The 21,177-nt window shown below is 33.1% G+C and overlaps 1 protein-coding gene across 1 annotated transcript in view; it reads left to right on the top strand.

Annotated features, from left to right (window-relative positions):
- Positions 1–4,381: 4,381 nt before the first annotated feature.
- LOC139512274 (uncharacterized) overlaps positions 4,382–21,177 on the top strand; it is a 28,572-nt gene continuing 11,776 nt past the window's right edge. Inside the window, exons 1-7 of the mRNA XM_071299772.1 lie at positions 4,382–4,683; positions 5,173–5,297; positions 12,939–13,113; positions 13,439–13,562; positions 13,927–14,163; positions 17,042–17,145; positions 17,576–17,684. Coding sequence (XP_071155873.1) covers positions 4,628–4,683; positions 5,173–5,297; positions 12,939–13,113; positions 13,439–13,562; positions 13,927–14,163; positions 17,042–17,145; positions 17,576–17,684 — 930 coding nt within the window. The 5' untranslated portion in view covers positions 4,382–4,627. The remainder of the gene's footprint in view (positions 4,684–5,172; positions 5,298–12,938; positions 13,114–13,438; positions 13,563–13,926; positions 14,164–17,041; positions 17,146–17,575; positions 17,685–21,177) is intronic.

Consider the following 21,177-nt stretch of genomic DNA (forward strand, 5'->3'; position numbering starts at 1 on the left):
ACGTGTTTTATTCATTTTGTATAAATCTAGCCAATAAGCTACACGTATGCTTATAAAATAAATCTTGGACGAAAGTTTAAATATCAGGACAAGAAGTTTTTGAAGCAGTCATACTCAAATGAAATAAATGGTCACCGTGTACAAAACGTAGTCATCGTGTTTCATTAGAAAGAACATTTAAAGTTTCAAGGGCCTATGCAATCCTTATATAAATTTAGGTAAATATGATAGACTGTCAAATCAACAAAGTGACCACGTGTCGTCGAGATATTTCTTGCTTGGAGATGAATAAATTTGATCACGTTTAAGGGAAAACGGTACTATTTATTCTGCCATAGGCGACAATACTAACATTTTCTAAATTTACTACTTTTTATAATAAAAACCTGGATAAAACAGTTATGTGTGGTGTTAGTCCTTTATTACTCTATTTCAAAAATTAAAGCAAAATAGTATCATGACCAATTTCCAACGGAGCTTGTGTATGTTATCCATGCGCACCGTCATTTTGCACCAAATTTATGAAATTTTGGAAGCCTTTTCGAATAATTATCTAGAAAATATTTCAAAAGATTTTCAAATGTATATTATAAATATAACAACTGCAGTTATTCATAGATAAATAAAAAAATATATTGTACCCTTATATCCAATCACTGCGCTCCTAAGTTGACTTCCTTCACCTGTACACAAAAGGCCAATCTAATGCTGGGAAAATGTAATACTACCGTTTTCCCTATACTGTGACACAAAGCTATGAAGAATTCTTATGACACCATCAATGCAATTCTGGATTATTGTAGAAACCTTGACTATAATTAATACTTGTATGTCCCCATTACTTAAAGAAACATGGATCATTTTATGTCCCCACCCCTACATGCTGATTTACCTCTTTCTCTACTTCTTTCGGATAAGGCTTATGCCCGCGTCACACTGTCCCGATTTTTATATACGATGGACACCGGAATGCGAAAATTGTAAGTTCGTACGAAGTTGGTCCCGATCTCGTTAAAATACCAAAAAGTGACCGAAGCAAGTACGAAGAATAACGAAGTTTATACGATGGTGCCGAATTATATACGATAGCAAAAGATGGACATACGAAGGTACCCGAAGACGGGTATTTAAGCTTCATATCGCAGCCGAAGCCTACACGATAGATCACGAAGGCTATACGATGGATTACGAAGGCTAAGCGATGGATTACGATGATGGCACGATGGCCATACGATGTCTAAAAGACGTCGTGTACAGCTTAAGCGCTATTGACTTTAAAGTTCAAAGGTCAAGGTCACAGTGGCAGTTGTAATACAAGGCAATATCACCCTTGTGGACACATTAAAACCAATATTCTTCAAAAGATTTTAACCACATTTGGTATATTGTTCCTCCTTGTAATGAACTGACATTTTTTACGTTCAAGGCCAAAGGTCAAGGTCATGCAGATGGACTTGTTTTTTCTCCTTGAAATAGCATAATACCCAGGAAATTGGTTGCTCATTTTTTTACCTGCTGGTTCTCAAGACAATATTAAAGGTATTTCCAGTTACTGAATTTTTTTGTTGATTTCTAAAAAAATAGTTTATGTTTCAAATATGCATATTATTCAATTTACTATTTTCTGCATGTGTCATATACAAATATAGTGTCCATATTTGTCCCCAATATGTTACATACGAGGGGATGCCACGCTCGGCATTGCCTTGTTTGAACTGTTAAATGTGTGCACTAGTCTGAATAATCACCCATAATTTTACCCATGTTTACTGATCTATCTTAAAGGTAAGGTAATGGGTTCGTTGATCCCTTTTATTCAAAAAGAGCTCTTTCCAGGATAATATCATAATAATATAGACAAAAGGAAGGATGTGGGGAAAGCAACAAATGCGGCAAAAATATGACATATAGAAAACAAAACGGTTATGGAGTAAACATTCGTGTGACAACAACTCAGACGATACATAAAAAATCAGAATAATGAAGAAAAAGTTGGTTTCCCTATATACTGTGTACCTGCAGTGTTGGTGTACGAGGCGCGTTTATGATTTTCATTATGTTACTTGATATGAAAAATTGACAAAAAATAATATTCTACTTGTCAAAGTAAATCCTGAGCCTGTAATAGCTGCTCTTCTTGTTCCATTTGAATTAATAGAAACAACGCTATCGCCTTCTTGTTCTCATAGAATCATATGATATGAGCTCCATGTTTTGTGAGCGTCTTTCTTAACTGTCGTATTAGACTGACAAGTGGATATCGCGCATGGCACTTTAAATGTATTTTAACGCGAAAATTAACTTACATTTAGCTGGATTTATTGCCGTCGTAGTTCCATCTTGTCGTCTTCGTACTTTTATTCGATGGCAACACGACGGGATTACGAGGTCTTCACGAAGTCGTGTTGTCATCGTAAGACCTCCGGGTAGCTTCGTGATTCATTCGTGTAGACATCGTAATGTCAAAACTGCCCAATGGAAACGATGGAAACACGAATGCAATACGATGTTCAAAGATGCATTCCCGGTGACATTACGATGGTGAGGATGGTGATACGAACTCAATACGAACCCTCAACATCGGACGCACCTTCGGGGATTTTTTTACATGTTAAAAAATTTAGAACCCTTTCCGAAGTTGTCCCCGAAAGCTAGAAAAAGTGGCCGATGGTTCTACGATGGTTAAAGATGGCACTACGAATAGCCCGATCTGGATACGATCAGTCCCGATTTTGAAAATTTCCATAATCGTGTTGCCATCGGCGTAAAAATCGGGACAGTGTGACGCGGGCATAATAATAAACAACCTGTATCCAGTCATATCTTATGTTATTAAAGAATAATAATAAACAGTTTCATTAAAACAGATAAAAATGACAATTTCATTCAATTTGTATTCATTTTATCCCAAATTTACAACAAAGGTACAAATTCAAGATTTTCCATACCAATCTCCATTCCATGCTTTAGTATATGCCATATTGTGGTGCAAAATTACAGAGGTTGTAATAAAATGCATTATTCTGTCTCCAGATGAATAAAACAAAGATATTAGACACTTAAAACATTAAATATACAAAATACTCAGCTGTAAAGTTGCATTTGTTGCCTGTATTAATCTATGAAAAAGTGAATTATGTCCCTTGGGAGTATTAATTTCCAACATAAGTCCTTTCAACAGTAGAAAGTTAAACAAATATACATGCCTGATATAACAAAAGATAAAAACTACAAAATGAACCACTATTGAAATATTTTATGCATGAATTGCCAAGAATATGAACAATTCTTTACACAGTAGTGTACAAATTCTATCTAAATTTAGCCTCAAGTGGGCCTCTCTTTTTCTTAAATGGACAATTTAAACACTGAAAATGCTTCTAGTATGACTGAAAATTTACTAACTCTATAAACAGTACAAACTTAACTAGGCAATTTCCTATTTAAAAAGATTATGTCCAGAGAACTACCCAAGTAATACATTTAGGGAATTACACAGTAGAAATTGCAAATATATCGGTTAAAAATATTTGTCGCGACTTGAATTCTGGGTTTTCCAATTGAATTAATCATTGCTAAAGGTGAAAACAAATACAAAAGAACAACAGGTTGGTGCAGTTTATACAATATTTATCATTAGGTGAACGTTTGTCTGTAACGACCACTGCTCACTACTTACTTATTATAGAATTTAAACTGTGGGGTAACCAAAGGTTCTTAACATCTTCAATAATAAAATAATTCGAAAAATTAATCAGGAATAACCTTTATGTTTTGATTTATATTATTGATATAAATCATAACATCGTGTTATTCCTGATTAATTTTTCGAAGAACTTCATTTAGGTGTAGAGAACCTTTAGTGACCCCACAGTTTAAGTGTCTTTAACAAGTACATAGTGAGCAGTGGTCGTTACAGACAAACGTTCACATAATCTGTCCCAGTCAATGGGATAATCTAGGTCGTCAATCAATGGTCACAGCCACACTGTTTTGAATATGATTCTATTTATTACAGAGCATGCCAGTATTTATATCTATGTATACTTGTTCAATAATTGTATTATTTTTGTAAAAGGAGACGGATTTGTAAAAGCAAATTCATGTTTCGGAATCCTTAATATTATTTCATTTGTATAATATCGTTTAATGTTGATTTATCTGAATAAATATTGTTTAAACTAATGGTAAATTTCATTGTGCAATGAATGTCAATTTCAGAAGGACGCGGGATTTTTGTTAGTCAACCAATATAACATAACATAATGAAACATACATGCAATGTAATTTTTAGCGCCTGATAATGCCAAGCTTTCTCTGCTACGAACGATATACTGAAAAAAAGCAAAAAAAAACGATATTTTTAAGAAATGCGTTAAATTCAATTTTTGATATTCCTGTTCAAAATCTGAATAAAAATTTATAATAATAATATTTTAGTTTATTTTACAAGGCGCTTCTGTCAATTGTCTTTGCGTCTTCACCATCGTCAACCAATGGCAAAGCAATAGAACTATGACGTTGTCATCTTTCTCTGTCTTCTCTGTAGCGACGTTCCTTCACTACGCCATAGAAAGTCACAAAATATTTCCAGGATATTTTCGTTGATTTTTAAGAAGATAAAGCAATGAATTCAGTGTTAATACCAGATATATGTCGGCTTATGTCGGGTCCATATCACAGGTGAGTTAAGTATACTGACAATGCCTCTCTACATCATTAAATTTGATAACCAAAGAATTAATTTTGGTTAAATATTTCTATTTTTTTATCTACGAGTTTTGATTCATTTCATTTATCTTGAACTTTTAAGACCTCTTTTCTCTAATTTTATTTATTTCTAACCTTATTCTCAATGCTTTCTTTTTTCTTGTCATATTTTCGCAATTTATATTCCCAGGCGCGGATCCAGAGGGGGGGTTCCGGGGGTTGGAACCCCCCTTTTTTTGGCCGATCAATGCATTTGAATGGGAGCATATAGCTGGAACCCCCCTTTACTCTGGGTTGGGAACCCCCCCTTTTTAAAATGGCTGGATCCGCCCCTGATTCCTATATTTTGAATATTTTGCCTGTCATTCTTTATGCTGTTAACCCCATCCATACAATCAATTACCGTGCAGTTTCAAACTTTTATGTAAGTACATAGTAAGTTAAGAATTTTTCTAATTGCAGTATTGCTAACTTTACAACATTGTGCGAAGAGCTAGAAGACCATATTGATCCATCAATAGATGAAGTACGCATGGAGAAGATGATCAGCATCATGAAGAGATTGAGAGATTATAAAACAGATGAAGGTAAGTTTTTGTTGCCAAAGACTTCTACATATGTCAAAGAAAATGTTTTATCTTCGAAAAACACAAAATATTCAAGATTATTTTTGTAAGAAATCCTGTTTATACAATTATTTTCTTGAGAATTTTAACTTCCCTAATTTAGTATATGTATATGTTACAGTGACTTTGTATAATCAGTGATTATGTAGAATCACTAAAATTTTCAGGGATTATGTATAATCAATGGGTAGTTTAGGGATTATATATAATCACTTAAACTTGGGAAAGATCCGTTTGCGCCAAAAATGCGTCCTTTTGCGCCACAACTTTTTTTCTCAAATGCTACGTTTGCGCCACATGTTTTAAAATTAGAGGGTTTCATTTGCGCCAAAAATAAAACATACGATTGCGCCAGTTAAAAGAAAATTACTTCCTTACTCCTTTATTCGGACTTGGAACCGGCAGTGTAACACGGCACATGTTTCCTTTTCTGAAACATATGTTTTTATTACTGCTGCTGCATGGGTACTTCCCAATTTAATGTATGTAGTAGCTTTTAACTTCTTTTTATTGTCCAAAAACACAAACATTGATGGATGAAATCCATAAAATAGTTAATAATAGTTCATAATAATAATAAAGCCCATACGCATGGTGGGAACAAAGCTCTGTGTCATCAACATTTGTGGCTAAAACATAAAGAGCAAAAACTTCTATTTTCTATATTGGCATATCTTTGTTAAGCAAAGCAATAAGTTTTATTCTCTCTCTGTACATTGACTGTCTAATGCTGCTTAAGTCATTTAATTCTCTTCAGAAACTTGTCTTTATGGTGAAATATCTTCTAACATGTGATACCTTTTGGGGCAAAAATAAGAATACATCTATAGTAATCATTAATATTTATGATAGATATATGTACAGGTAAATTGGCGCAAATGAGTTCCGAATATTGGCGCAATTGATACATTTTGAAAATAAAATTTGGCGCAAATGATACCCCTGAAAAACAGTAATTGGCGCAAAAGGACTGCTGCCTTAAACTTTTAGGGATTATGTATAATCACTAGAAAAAACGTCAGGGATTATACATAATAACTGAAATGATACTAAAATATATAACATATTGAAATATCTTAAAAGTTAACCTTAATATATCATAATAACCTTAATATTGTAAAACGGTAGGCATATTTTTTTAATATGAAAGACACAAAAATATTGAAATGTTATACACACAATAATTAAATGATAAGCACAATATAATTAAATGATAAGCAAAATATACATAAAATAATTGATGTTTTGTTATTAATACTGACTTTATCAGTAATAATATCAAGCGAGTCCTTTTTGATATTGACTGTATAAGAATTAATAATACCAAGCGAGCCCACACGGGCGGGTTGATGAAGTTAGTATGAAAATATTAAATTGCATAATGATTATTCTTTTTATCGTATTGTTTTAGTAATTGTTTTAAGGTTGAGAATATGAAATAAAATGAAATTGTCATTAAAACTATTTTTATGCGTACAGTCGTTTTGATAAATGTTAATGTTATGTATAATATTTTAATATTAAACATTTTATTTACAAACTAAATTTGGATGGCATCGACTATTACACATTTGCCCTGATTTTCTACTGGCATATCTATCAAATTCACATTTTTTTTACCACAATATCAAAATTTAAAAAAAAACCTTGTCCTCCACATCAATTCAGATTGTACGGCACTTCTCAGAGAAATAGAGTTTTCAGCACAAACATCTGAAGGTACAAATTGTACCAATCGGAAGGGAAATCATCAACCTCAAACTGATTTATTGTATCAAAGATCCGAGCAGGATTCAATGCTATGTAGCAAGGCGATACTTCTTCATTCTTTTCGTGAATATTGACCATTAGTTTTTTGGGATCTCCCTTTCCAGGAACCAATGATTTGTATAGTACGGTTTATCGCTTTTATAAGATAAACCAATTTAATTAAAGAGAAATGATTATTGCCTCATTCGGATCCGGTTCTTGTTTCCCGCCAATCAACGTCACATGACTCGTCAGCATTACATTGCACTAGCCAATCTTGTAGATATGTAAAAGTTTCAAAAAATGCAATCGTAAAAAATCTTTGACATCCGCATATCATATTCTAATATTTTGAAATGAAACTATTGTAGAGACAAGACAATTCTCCAAGAAAGGATTTTCATTGCAAGGGTCAGCAAACGACGATATTAAAAGGTAAACCGAACTGTCACCACACGATCCGATGCCATCAACCGAGCTATCAACACGAGGAACACATCCAGCTTCTTTCGACATGTTTATGTTTGTGAGATTATTAGAACAATTTAATAATGTATCTTCGCCATAAAAGTTATACAATGCTCGAATGACAGGGACAGCTTCCAATTTGTCAGTGGCTCATTGACCGGTGATCAATTTAATGGCAGAAAAAAATCTTCACACCAGGAGCCCCCGTTTAGAATTCCACACAGCACAAGATGCACTTGTAAGGAGAACACGATTTAAAAGAAGGAGAACCAATGATCCAAAGATTCACTACCTCAGTGGTTCCAGCGGTTTGCAGATTTCGTCAAGCTTTAACCCAGCTTTAACCTCGGTATGTTGAATTTATATAAGAAAAAAGTTGATGTTTTGTGGTGTATAATTATTCTAATTGATATTTATCTCATAAGAATTAAGATAATCTGATGGTGATAAGATAAGATTACTGAAAGGATTATTTATTATTATAATTTGATGTCATATATTTAATTCGTGGCCTTTTTTACATGTCTGCTTTAATGTACATAAATTATATAACCATGCAGTCGTTTTGAAGACACACCTATCGCTATTACACACAAGATACACACGAGGGCAATAAGTGCAAATTCCTCATCTTTATTTACTTTATAGATTCTACCACTATTATACACAATTTTACACTATGTGTTAGATGGCTCAGCTGACGTGTAATAGATGAAATACACTATATGAGAGTTAAAAGACAAATTTTGTGGCGGATGACGCGATAGCTTTAGATTAAATCCATCAGAGTCGATGGCTTAGATTAAAATATTTACAAGTGGAAATCCTTTGAACATGTACAGTCTTAAATATTTCCTAAACTGTTTGATACACTTAAATCGGCATTACTATATAAAAAAGAAAATGTACATAAATTATGCCTACTGTTTTCTCGTTTGACTTGTTTAACATTTTTCTTTTTGGTTTTTAATTACTCTTTAATAATGCAGTATCATGGGCTCTGCTCATTGTTGAATGCAGTACAATGACTTCGTTTAATGCAGTATGGGCACTGCTCATTGTTGTAGGCAGAAAAGTGACTAAATGTTATTAAATGAATGCGACTTGGGCTCTGCTCATTGTTGACGGCAGTACACTGACTTATTGATATTAATGCAGTATGGGCCCTGCTCATAAATGAAGGCAGAAAAGTGACTAATTATAGTTAATGTGGCATGGGCTCTGCTCATAAATGAAGGCAGAAAGTGACTACTAATAATTATAGTTAATGTTGCATTGGCTCTGCTCATTGTTGAAGGCAGTAAAATGACTTTTTGTTATTATTTTATTTGCCGTTTGTTCTACTGTGAAGAGTTGTCTGATTGAATCATACCAATTCTATTTACACGAGTGAGCTTCTCAGTTACATGAATATATTTATACTTTTCAATTTGCGTTTATTTTCTTGTTAGCTTGCTTGTTTTAATTTTTGCATGTTTGCCTAGCTATTTACATTATGCATGTGTTCCTGTTGTAAAATATGCTTATATTAAATTTGATATTTGATTTTGATATGAAATATCACGTCAGTTGAACTTGTGAGAGATTTGCAGAGCTCATGTTTACGTTGTTGAATCATACATACCAAGCCCGACCCTAAATTTTCTGACTTGCGTAAATATAGTTCATATAGTGATACAAGCACACATATAGTTATACAAGCAATAGTCTGTATAGGTTTCAAATAGCTTACTTATGCTCATGGACAGGACAATTAGTTTACCAACAAGTCAACTTAGAGCAAATAAGAGAATTATGTGCACTATTCACACAATTATCAAATTACTTTATAACTCACGAAGCAGCAGACAGAGCATGGTACACAACATCCTCTATACTTTGAAGTGCGATAATTTTATTGTATATATACACATGATACATGTACATGTATTGTTTAGATTATTTTTGATTGTCTTATCCAACTCAGATATGTGAACATTGATGTTTTAATACGTTTGTATTTTACTATCATATTTATTTTACATGTCGGCACGAACTATGGGCTTCCCCACATCTATTTTTAGAAACAAAACAAATATGCGGTATATAAGTTACTTTTAAGGACTTACAAACGAACACGCCTATTATCCAGATGGGAAACTCGATGAATTTTTAAATTTATTTCAAATACTCTTGATCTATTTCCTTCTATCAAAAGGAACATTTAGCATTCTTATCTATTTACAAAGCTGATGGACACAATCTTTTTAATTCTAGTCGGAATAAATCAACTATCCATTACTTAAAGTAATACCATGGAATTTTACTCTAGCACCTCGTTCTTTTAGGTCACAAAATATATTCGACGCAAAACTATTCAAGATAGAACTTTCCAAAACATGTATTCGAATTTTTTATTACTACTTTGAATGCATGGGGTAGCCAGTTTAGTACAGGAAACGCCTAGTTCTTTTAGGTCACAAATATATTCGACGTAAAACTATTCAAGTTTGAACTTTCCAAAAAAGCGGCACATACTGCTTAGCCGTATCCGAATTTTAAGTACTACTAGGAATATATGTGATTGCATTTAGTCATATTAGTACAGGATATGTGGTACTTTCTATGTATTGATTGATATGAATTTTTTTTTTTTGTGTACGTTCTACTCCCTTGGTTTCTAAAATATTGGTCACGTGACTTGACAGTAATTTGTTTAAAATTAATATATAGATTAGCCTATACAAATGTACACGACTTTGAAGGAGTGCCTAGGATAGCACTTATTATATATACAGGTAATGTATTTTCGTAAACTTTGTAGAGGATAAAAAATTAAAAATGGAAAACTAATATTAGTGCATATTACAGATAAATTGCAAAGCAATTGAGTAGATTCATGGCATACCACCATCTTGCATTGTACTTTTGCAGTGACCAATCAGTCTAGTTATTACCCACATCTCCGAATGTGTACACAGATGTTCAGTTTTATTGATTATACTGTTTATTTTTATGAAGAAACTTCCTGATTTATCGCATTATATCTCTTAGAAATATTTAACAAGTCCAAACATATGTGCTTTAGAATACATTTTGTTCAACTAAGCCGGTTAAGGCGAGATAACTCTTTTAGTAAACCCATTGATAATTCATGATCGGTTTATCAGTGGATGTATTACTGCTAAAATTATGCTTTTTATGATGATAAATATATATTATATATAACATGGATAATACAACGAAAGAAGTGATATCTTCAAAAACAGCACCTTTATAACAAAGCTATTACAAAAGGAAAAATATGATTGTCTAAGATTCAAACATATTAACAAAGAATAATGCCTTCTTAGCTAGTTCACCTAAATGGACCTTAAGTTGTAGGTAAAAGGGGGGGGGGGGATTCTGGTGAGTGTGTATAGACACACTCAAGTGGCAAGATTAAGGGGTTATGATCGTTTCCCGTAATTGTACGTCGGATCATATTAGGTTTTTACTTTCCTGCGGTACCGCAGGAAGTTCTGTTGAGACCATCTCATGTCTACCCTGAGTGGCCGGTTCTGAATTGGTACCAGTTCGAGCTTGACTGTTAATGATACATAGTATGGCCTATGTATTCAGTGTTTTATAATATAAAAAATGTTAATCTTTACTCCCCTGAAACCAGGGGGTGATGCGAATAAGACCTGACGTATTTGGGGATCATAACCCTCGTTCTCTTTAGAATTTAACCTGGAGGAACTTGAGCATCCATTGCTACCAATGGTGCACAGATTTGTCAGTTAAAACTAGCATGTCGGCATTCTGTAATCATGTCAGACCTCGTCATTCTAAGTGAACTGTGGCCGTTATTTCCACAATAGTTATTTGTTTGTTATGTTTTTGCCTAAAAATGGATTCTGTGATTAATACGGTTTATCGCTTTTATAAGATAAACCAATTTAATTAAAGAGAAATGATTATTGCCTCATTCGGATCCGGTTCTTGTTTCCCGCCAATCAACGTCACATGACTCGTCAGCATTACATTGCACTAGCCAATCTTGTAGATATGTAAAAGTTTCAAAAACCCACCCACCTCCCCTTGCAATCTGCCATCTAATAACAATTCTTGTGTCTGCTGCTGTTTTATTTATCTTTTCAGAATGACCAGAACATGCCGGATCCATAACTTTTTGGACAAAAAAGAGGAGACAATCAAGCCGATGGATTTGCTAGCTGAATCATACGTTCGAGAACTATAATTATTATGTCAATGCTAATTTTTATGAATGGCTACCACCTTTATCTAAATATTTAGACACATTCAGTGTGAAAATGGAATTACCAATACCTGGTATTAGTTCTTCGCCTAGATGCATTTAACTTTTGACTTTATTTGGATAAAAATCATGCAGCATTTATTTTAATAACTCGATTCTAATTGTTCATTGTTTTGTAATAAAATCATTCGTCACAGTCAAAAAGGATGTCGGGATCTGGCAAGATTAAGGGGTTATGATCGTTTCCCGTAATTGTACGTCGGATCATATTAGGTTTTTACTTTCCTGCGGTACCGCAGGAAGTTCTGTTGAGACCATCTCATGTCTACCCTGAGTGGCCGGTTCTGAATTGGTACCAGTTCGAGCTTGACTGTTAATGATACATAGTATGGCCTATGTATTCAGTGTTTTATAATATAAAAAATGTTAATCTTTACTCCCCTGAAACCAGGGGGTGATGCGAATAAGACCTGACGTATTTGGGGATCATAACCCTCGTTCTCTTTAGAATTTAACCTGGAGGAACTTGAGCATCCATTGCTACCAATGGTGCACAGATTTGTCAGTTAAAACTAGCATGTCGGCATTCTGTAATCATGTCAGACCTCGTCATTCTAAGTGAACTGTGGCCGTTATTTCCACAATAGTTATTTGTTTGTTATGTTTTTGCCTAAAAATGGATTCTGTGATTATACAAATCCTTGCTGAAACCACTAGTGTAATTGATTTGAGATATCATCTTTGAAGCTTTTAATTATAATGATAATCCCTGAAATCATATTAGGGAATTTGTAGAATAATAATAAAAATTATCAGTGATTATATAAAATCACTGGTCATTTTCAGGGAATCTATATAATCACTAATGATTTTAGTGATTCTACATAATCCCTGATTATACAAATTCACTGTAACATATATATTTTATCTGAGACCACGATTTTACTATTTACCTTAATTAAAAATAGGTTGTTCATTTTCGGAGATAAATACAATTCGATGTTTTTATGAAAAACTTAAATTCTTCTGTCATTGACCATGATTTTAAAAAAAACACAATGTTACAGACAGGGTGATATTTTATATGGTACTGAATATTTGTTTCTGGAAATAATTTAGCAATGGACAATGTAATATCTTTGCAGTGTTTCCTAAGATGAACGAGTTATTTTATGTGTTGACGGAGACAGTTTTCAGTGTTGTCGAGTCCCAGGAGAATTGGTCACTGATCTCTGAATCAGATAAGCCATCAGTAGCCAGGATGATTCTTGACAAATTTCAGAAAATGATAGTAGGAGGCAGAATTCTGCCAAAACAAACGTGAGTTCAAAGAATTTACTTTTCGGATAACATCCTATCTTAACAAATTCAGATTTTTCATTATTTGAAAATATTTTGTTTGTATTTTAGAAATTCGCTTCACGAAAAACTTTTAAAAATAAAAGTTAAAACAGAAATTGGAGAATTTTATTTTTGGATAATATTTTGTCGCTGCTTGGGAAATTAGAAAACCGATTCGAAGAAATAAAATGAAAAACATGCGGAAACACAAAAGTTCGAGTGATTTATTTGGTAATTTAGAGTATAATTTTATCAATCAAACTAAATTTCATTTGTTTTCTAATACAATTCTGTTGCATTTTAGATTAACGGAGAAAAAATGCCACAAGCGGTATAAACAAGTTAAAGAATACAAAGAAGTACAAGATTTAACGAAATTGATAGAGAACCACGAGAAAATTTATCAGGAACTTCAGGAACAACAAAAGGTAAACTAACGTCAACAATTTTGATATTACAGTAATACGAAACAGCGAAACAACGAAACAGTAGAACCAACAATAAAAAAGCAAAGCAACCAAAACAGCAACAGCGGAAAAATGAATTAGAGAACCAGGAGAATCAGCGAAACATATTTGTCTTACGGAAAGACTTATCGTAGTGTTCTACAATAAAGGACGTTCCGTTATTTTGTTGTTAACTTTCATTGTTTTAAAATTTATTTCGTATTTTTTCCATTGTTCCATAGTCCTCAGGTTTAATGTAGTAACTGCAAGCAATATTTTTGATTTGTTTTGAAACTTTTGCAACAAATTTATTCATTTGATAGTTTATTATATATTTTTTCTTCAGAAATGTAAGGTCATCAACGACAAGGTGACATTTGTTACAGACTTACTTCAGCGTAAAAAAACCTTCTTCGCAGAATATGAAGACAAATTCTCGCCTAAAAATCATGAGCGGAGAAAGGATTATATTGAGTTTCTTCAAGAGAAGTTAGAGAGAAAGATGGAGAAAGCTGCTGACACTACGGGAAAGTATCAAACTTTGCTTTATGCTGAAAGTATGGCCAAAGATAAAGTGAGACAGGTACACATATATAAATGATAATAAGAAATAAATAGTAATCACAATTCCTTGTTTAAAGAATTATCTGGGGGAGGGGAGGGAAGGAAATATTATTCGTAGTTATTCCACAAGACTGTCATACATGATTTCAAATTCAAAATATGAGAACCACATTTTCCGTTTACCGATACTGCGGACTCAGTTGAATTGGAAAGGAGAAAAATAGTTAGAAGCCTCTGGGGTTTGTTAGTCTGGTATGATTTTTTAAAAATTTTAGTTCATTTATAAATATGTGTTTGTCAAGTCATTAAAGATTGCATATTTTGGCGTTAATATTGAGTCACTGATAAGGTCTTTGCATCGGAACTAAACACATTTATTCTAAAAACAGTTGTTGGCATGACACGGGTTATGTTCTTCTCATATATGTTATGATGGTATGATACTAAACCCCTAACGGGAAGGATTGTGCCTGATGTTCATATGATGAAATCATAATCTTTCAGTCAGTTTAATTGAAGTCTGGAGCTGGCATGTCAGTTAACTGCTAGTAGTCTGTTGTTATTTATGTATTATTGTCATTTTGTTTATTTTCTTTGGTTACATCTTCTGACATCAGATTCGGATTTCTCTTGAACTGAATTTTAATGTGCGTATTGTTATGCGTTTACTTTACTACATTGGTTAGAGGTATAGGGGGAGGGTTGAGATCTCACAAACATGTTTAACCCCGCCGCATTTTTGCGCCTGTCCCAAGTCAGGAGCCTCTGGCCTTTGTTAGTCTTGTATTATTTCAATTTTAGTTTCTTGTGTACAATTTGGAAATAAGTATGGCGTTCATTATCACTGGACTAGTATATATTTGTTCAGGGGCCAGCTGAAGGACGCCTCCGGGTGCGGGCATTTCTCGCTACATTGAAGACCTGTTGGTGACCCTCTGCTGTTGTTTTTTATTTGGTCGGGTTGTTGTCTCTTTGACACATTCCCCATTTCCATTCTCAATTTTATTTGGAATTTAGTATGACTTTCATTTTCACTGAACTAGTACAAATTTTTATTAAGGGGTCAGTAGCGAACCATATAACTTATCATATGGTTCGCTACTGACCCCTACGAATCCATAGAGGGTTAGTAAAATCCCTAGGGGGTGAGGCCGGAGGCCGAATCCCCTATGGATTTTATTCACCCTCTATTGATCCGTAGGGGATCAGTAGTTAACCGTATAACGATTTTATCGCACGCTGGACCTTTTCTGCTGCTTTTTGTTGAAAAATAAACTATGAAACACATCAACATTAAAAGATGACGTCACCATTAACGCGTCATCAACCCCCTATGAAATTTACTAAAGTGGGTAACCACGTGACGACGCTAACCCAATCACAACGTGATATTTTACCAGCGGTGCAATAATTATTATCATTACATGGGTCATTTTCAAAAAATGTCGAATTTTGAAATTGAACAACATATTAAAAGATGCAATCTTAATGATGTCATACAAGAATATCTTGAAACATTTTTTGATTGGTGGTACAATATTTTGTCTATCCTATTACCATTTTCAAAAGAAATTTTGGGTTATTAAGAAAAGGTTTAGATAAAATGTTAAGCTTGTTTTACGTAGCCAATTAGATGGTTTTCAAGATAATAAACTTCAATATATATTCATCATGCGAAATAATAAATTATTTGCCAATTTTCTTGGTTGTACTGAAAAATGCCTCTAAAAATTGGTTTTCAAAGGTTGTAAAAATCACCCCCAGTAATGCAAGTCTAAGATAGCAATTTACATTGTTAGGCATTTTTTCACCCTTTCAAATAAACCCAACATCAAGTAAATCCATCATAAGTTAGTTTACTTTTCTCTTTATTTCGTTGGTAACAGGAACGTACGTTTCTGATATATCACTATATAAAAGTCTATCCTGTTACCTTTTTGTCTATCCTGTTACCGATATCAGTATTGCACCTACAAATGCTAAATTGGGAAGATTAAGACGTTATAACCTTAAGGTGGATCGTGGGTACAAAAATTTTAGCAAAAAATTAAACCTTTATTTTTTCATTAAAAATTTTATTTATTACACTGTTAGTTATTACTTTATGATATGGTTCAAAATTCAACCGATTCGGTTTGGCCCCAGATGATTTTTAAAATGTTTATATCATTGAAAAAGCTCCAAATTATCTCCCTTTGGTACAAAAATGCCATTTTTTTGGCATTAAATTTGAAATATCTTTTTTAACTCATCGGTGACCTATATTTTTTATTATTGTTTTCAAATAAGCTGCACATAAACTAAATAATTGTAAAATTTAAGCGATTTCTGTAATTAGGTTATTTTTTTATTTCGATATTACCTCTATTTCTCCTATTAGCTCAACAGAAAAAAAAGAACATTAACAAAAATGTATGCTTCTTCCGGAGACAGATTGTGAGCTTAAATGAACGGTGACCCCATTTTTTTATTTCATTTTTCTTTTAAGTATATGATAAAGTTCATTTATAAAAAAATATGGCGAAATCCTATATTAGAAAAAAAATTTGATTTGTACCCAGGAGCCCCCTTCAGATAAGTTCAAACAATGAAATATTTCATTCGTTTTGCACCTGTATGTTAAGATAAAAAAATTAACGACGTTTTTGTCTACAATTCTCTATCCTGTTATTGTAACCATAGCAACCATAGTAACAGGATAGACATAACAGGATAGACAAATTTCTTCGTTTTTGATTGCTGTTGTGAAATAACTACTCCCTTTGGTGAAGTGATTATGGTTTTCTATTGTGAATTTGGTTTCCAACACGTTATTACACTTTTTACAAGCATACTATTGGTGTAATTAATCAAAATTGTTGGTAACCACGAGTAATTTATAAATAATTTCTTTACAGTTGGAGAGTCAAATTTTAGATAGTCTAAAATTCGGATTCAACGAAAAGATATTGAGTGGACTTGTTTTTCTGAAGCGAGTTTTGTCAACCGTTAACACTGAAAGGTAAGCTTATCTACCTCCAACTTTATCCTTAATTTCAGAGGATATTTTTTTTTCTATAAATCGGAAGCATATGATTAGTAGTATGGCATCATTCAAACATATATATATATATATATATATATATATGTATGTAGGATTTAACTAAAATGATATATATGTATGATTTGGTGAAGACAATTATTTTAATGGCAAAAAATGTAAAGTGAATCCCGCCTTTTAATTATTTTTCCAACATTTGGTATCATAGTGCAAAAATAGAATAAACTAATTTCTCGTTTAAAAAATTGTGTTTTGACTTGCCACAAATACCACGCCATGTTTTGTCTCTTAAAAGTTCAAATTCTTTATTGTAAATTCTCAGACACATTAAGTGTTACAAGAGGAATTTAGTACATATTTAGAACTATAACTTGCATGTTTGTTTACACAGATCACATGACATTATGCAGCACATCCAACAGCTAGAATGTGAGAGCCAACATTTAGTTACCAACATCGTAAATACACTTAGTTCAAAATACAATAGTGTATCACCCCAGGTATACTTATTTTTATCTATGAGTATGTTTGTATATGAAGACGTTAAACTATAGAAACAAATTTAAAATGCGCGGAAATAAGCAAATCTTATACGGCTCAGCTGCGCATGTATGACAGTTAAATAAAAAGCTCCCTCGCAAATAATTCCAACTTTGGTCCTCATTTTATAAGAATATTGAAGTTTTTGAACAATGTAGTGAACTAGAGAGATATTATGAATATTATAAGATTTGTTGCAAATTAAATGAGTGTATGAAATTTAGAAATTATTGTGAGGTGTTTATTAATGCTAACCATGTGACTTCCTGATTATCACAATATTACTATATATACGTATGTTATTTAAAAAGTCATACAATCGGAATAATTTAAAGGCTCGTATTTGTATGCTCCACCTAGTAGCATTATATTTTTCCGTCTGCGCGTCTTTTCGTTCATTCGTCCGTCTGTCCCGCTTCAGTTTGTAGTTTTTGGTCAAGGCAGTTTTTGATGAAGTTGAAGTCCAATCAACTTGAAACTCAATCTTTCTAATTGTAATGCTAAACAGTGCGTGAACTGGTGACAAAATATTATCGCCCCTGTAAACAGTGGGCTCTTCTGACTAGAGGTAATCGGTAAAGAATAGCGGAAAATGGTGTACATTGTTTACGAGCTTGAAATGAGCTAACACAGACGAACTGAGACGTGTCAACGTAAAGTGAATATGATAATGCACCAGGTAAATTATTAATTGTTAAGTTTATCACATCATCGTATCTCCATATGATAGGTAAATAAGTGAATTTTCGATTTTAAGTGTCGTCAGGGTTCAAACCTGGAATCATGCCAACCTTTCATTATTTTTTTTTAATACTAACCTATAGTCGGAACATCTTGATTTTCTCCCAATTTGTAAAGTTAATTATGCTGCTTGACATATATTTTTTTTGGGAAAAAAAATTGATATGCAGTCAAATGTGGCAGTTTTTAATATTTGTTGCTATGTGAAATAAAGGGAAGTAAATTAAAGTAAAAGAAGGCGCGCTTTTTCAAATAGTAAACAATTTAATTCAGATGCCAGGGCCGTAACTAGGGTTTGAATTCAGGGGAGGCAGGGGGTTTTGAGGCCGCCGATTGAGTCCCTCAAGATTAGGGGGTTGGGTGCGCAGCCCACCCCCTCCCGCCGATTTTTTTCTCTCAGTAAAATGGCTAAAAATGACCCTTTTATCCTTACTTTAGGAAACATCAGTATTGCTTGAAACTTGAAGAAATTTTTATGCAAAAACAAGCTGAGGTTGCTGTTCGGGGTGAACGAAGATTCCGTCCTGAAGCCCGTACTTTGGCCTATAATTATTAACATTAAATACATCGTGACCGCGGATTTTTTTAGTTTTCTCTCAATAAAATCAGTGGCTTAAAATGACCCGTTCTCCTTCGATTTCCATCAGTATTGCTGTATCCTGGAAGCAATTTTTATGCAAACAATTATTATCTGTATTTAAAGATTATTTTGTCAGAAATCTGAACAGACATGTATATAACTGCAACCAGATAATATTTCTATACTAGTATATACTTGAAGTATAGAAAGTCCCTGCTACAACGAATGGGAGTGTTAAACTACTAAGGCATTTTTGTTCTCGTACGATCGGGAGACGTTAAAAAAAATATTCCAACAGCTGATTCAGCCGGTAACGAATTTCCGATATCATAAAAGATTCACAATTACTTCCTCTGCTTAATTGAGCTCCTAAATAAATGTGAACAGTGAAGTTTTATTCAAAATTGTCGAAAACAAAGTTTCATATGTGTTCTCATACGAATAACATGACGGACGGCCACACGAAACGAAATAATGATACTGAGACGTTTCACTATCGATCAAAAGTCCGGAAAATGACACATATCACATAGCATGATAACACTGTTAAAACTATGGTAAAACTGTAAACTTGTGTTGTTTATAGTATAAATTCAAGTTCTTCGTGTACATATTGTCAATTTAACAGCTTATTACTTCAAAAAAAATTTTTTGGTGTAGAAAATTCAGGGGAGGCAGTTGCCTCCTCTGCCTCATAGGTAGTTACGGCCCTGGATGCATAGCATTTTGTCAAATGATAAAGAATATCGTAGAAACTTGCTAGAAATTCATCTAATTTATAAAAGATATACAACATGACATACCGAAATCTGAAAAGGGGTAAAACCACCATACCTTGAACAAATTCAGTTAAAAAAAGGGGGGGGGGGTAAAATGCTACGAAATTTAGATTTTATTTATTTTTTGTCGACAGCCAAAAGATGATTTGACATGTAACTAACTACTTTTTCAATTTCATTGTAAAGTAAAATTGGCTTTTTTTGGGGTCTCTGTTTATTGTGGTCTGATGTTTTCAGGTTCTCTTTGGATTGCCAAATAATATTATAATCATCTAATTGAATGTTCAAATTATTTTGCAGCGATGGTGTGTATGGAAGGAAGACTGTCATAAAAACCAACAGTTCCGGATGGCCCTTTAAATAATTGCTTAACATCAATAGCGATGTAAGATTTAAGTGTTTGATTTAGCACAAGTTTAGCCAGGTTTTCCTTGTAATTGTGGCAGAAAAACCACTAGACAGTGTCATGCATTGAAAGGATATCAAACGGATATTTTATGGAATGATTCTCATACATATAAAATCATATGCATAGGAATGTGGAGCTAGTGTCTTTCATGCAGCAATTTTTAATTTCCAATATAAACTCTGAAAAGACAAGAGCATAGATATGTATACCAATGAGAAACATTCTTTGTGAATAAAATCATTCCAAAACTTAAATGTGTCATTAGTGTTGCATTATTTATCAGTAGAGATAATCAGATTCCAGTAAGATTGTCCAACTGATGGTTTTTGTAATCATTTTTGTAAATCTTAATTGTTTTGACAATCCGGGCTGTGCATGTTGCCCGACTGCCCCTTTCAGTGTGAGACAATATTTTGTTTATGATAAACAAAATCACTGATTCAAGACTGGAGCGGACCCCTTTTGGGCAGTTAGTGCGAATCCTTTAGGTTTAAACCATTACATGTAATACGGGGGAGGGGGAAGATTTTTTTTTACAGTCAAACATTTTTCCTAATAATAATACATTGAGATTTAATATATACTTTGTTATATGTAGTGTGTATATTAAAGTATTGCCAACAAAATTCATCAAATTTGGGATCATAATATTGTTTAAGAAAAACCCTTAAATCATAAAAGTTCATAATCTTCTGTAACACACGTGCATGGTTAATTCGGATCACATATTTTCTATTCCGATGTTATAAGAATTCGAAGGTTCATATCATTTACAATATCATTCAAAAAAATTCTGGGATTTTTTTTTTAACTATCAACGTTGAACCTCGAGGTTACATTGTAGTAAAAAAAATCCAATAAAAACGTTGAATGTAAATGATATGCACCTTTAAATCTTATATTGTAGGACTCATGTTGTTCAAACATAATGTGTTGATCAATTA

The sequence above is a fragment of the Mytilus edulis genome, chromosome 2 (assembly GCF_963676685.1).
Source record: "Mytilus edulis chromosome 2, xbMytEdul2.2, whole genome shotgun sequence".
NCBI classification, from domain to species: domain Eukaryota; kingdom Metazoa; phylum Mollusca; class Bivalvia; order Mytilida; family Mytilidae; genus Mytilus; species Mytilus edulis.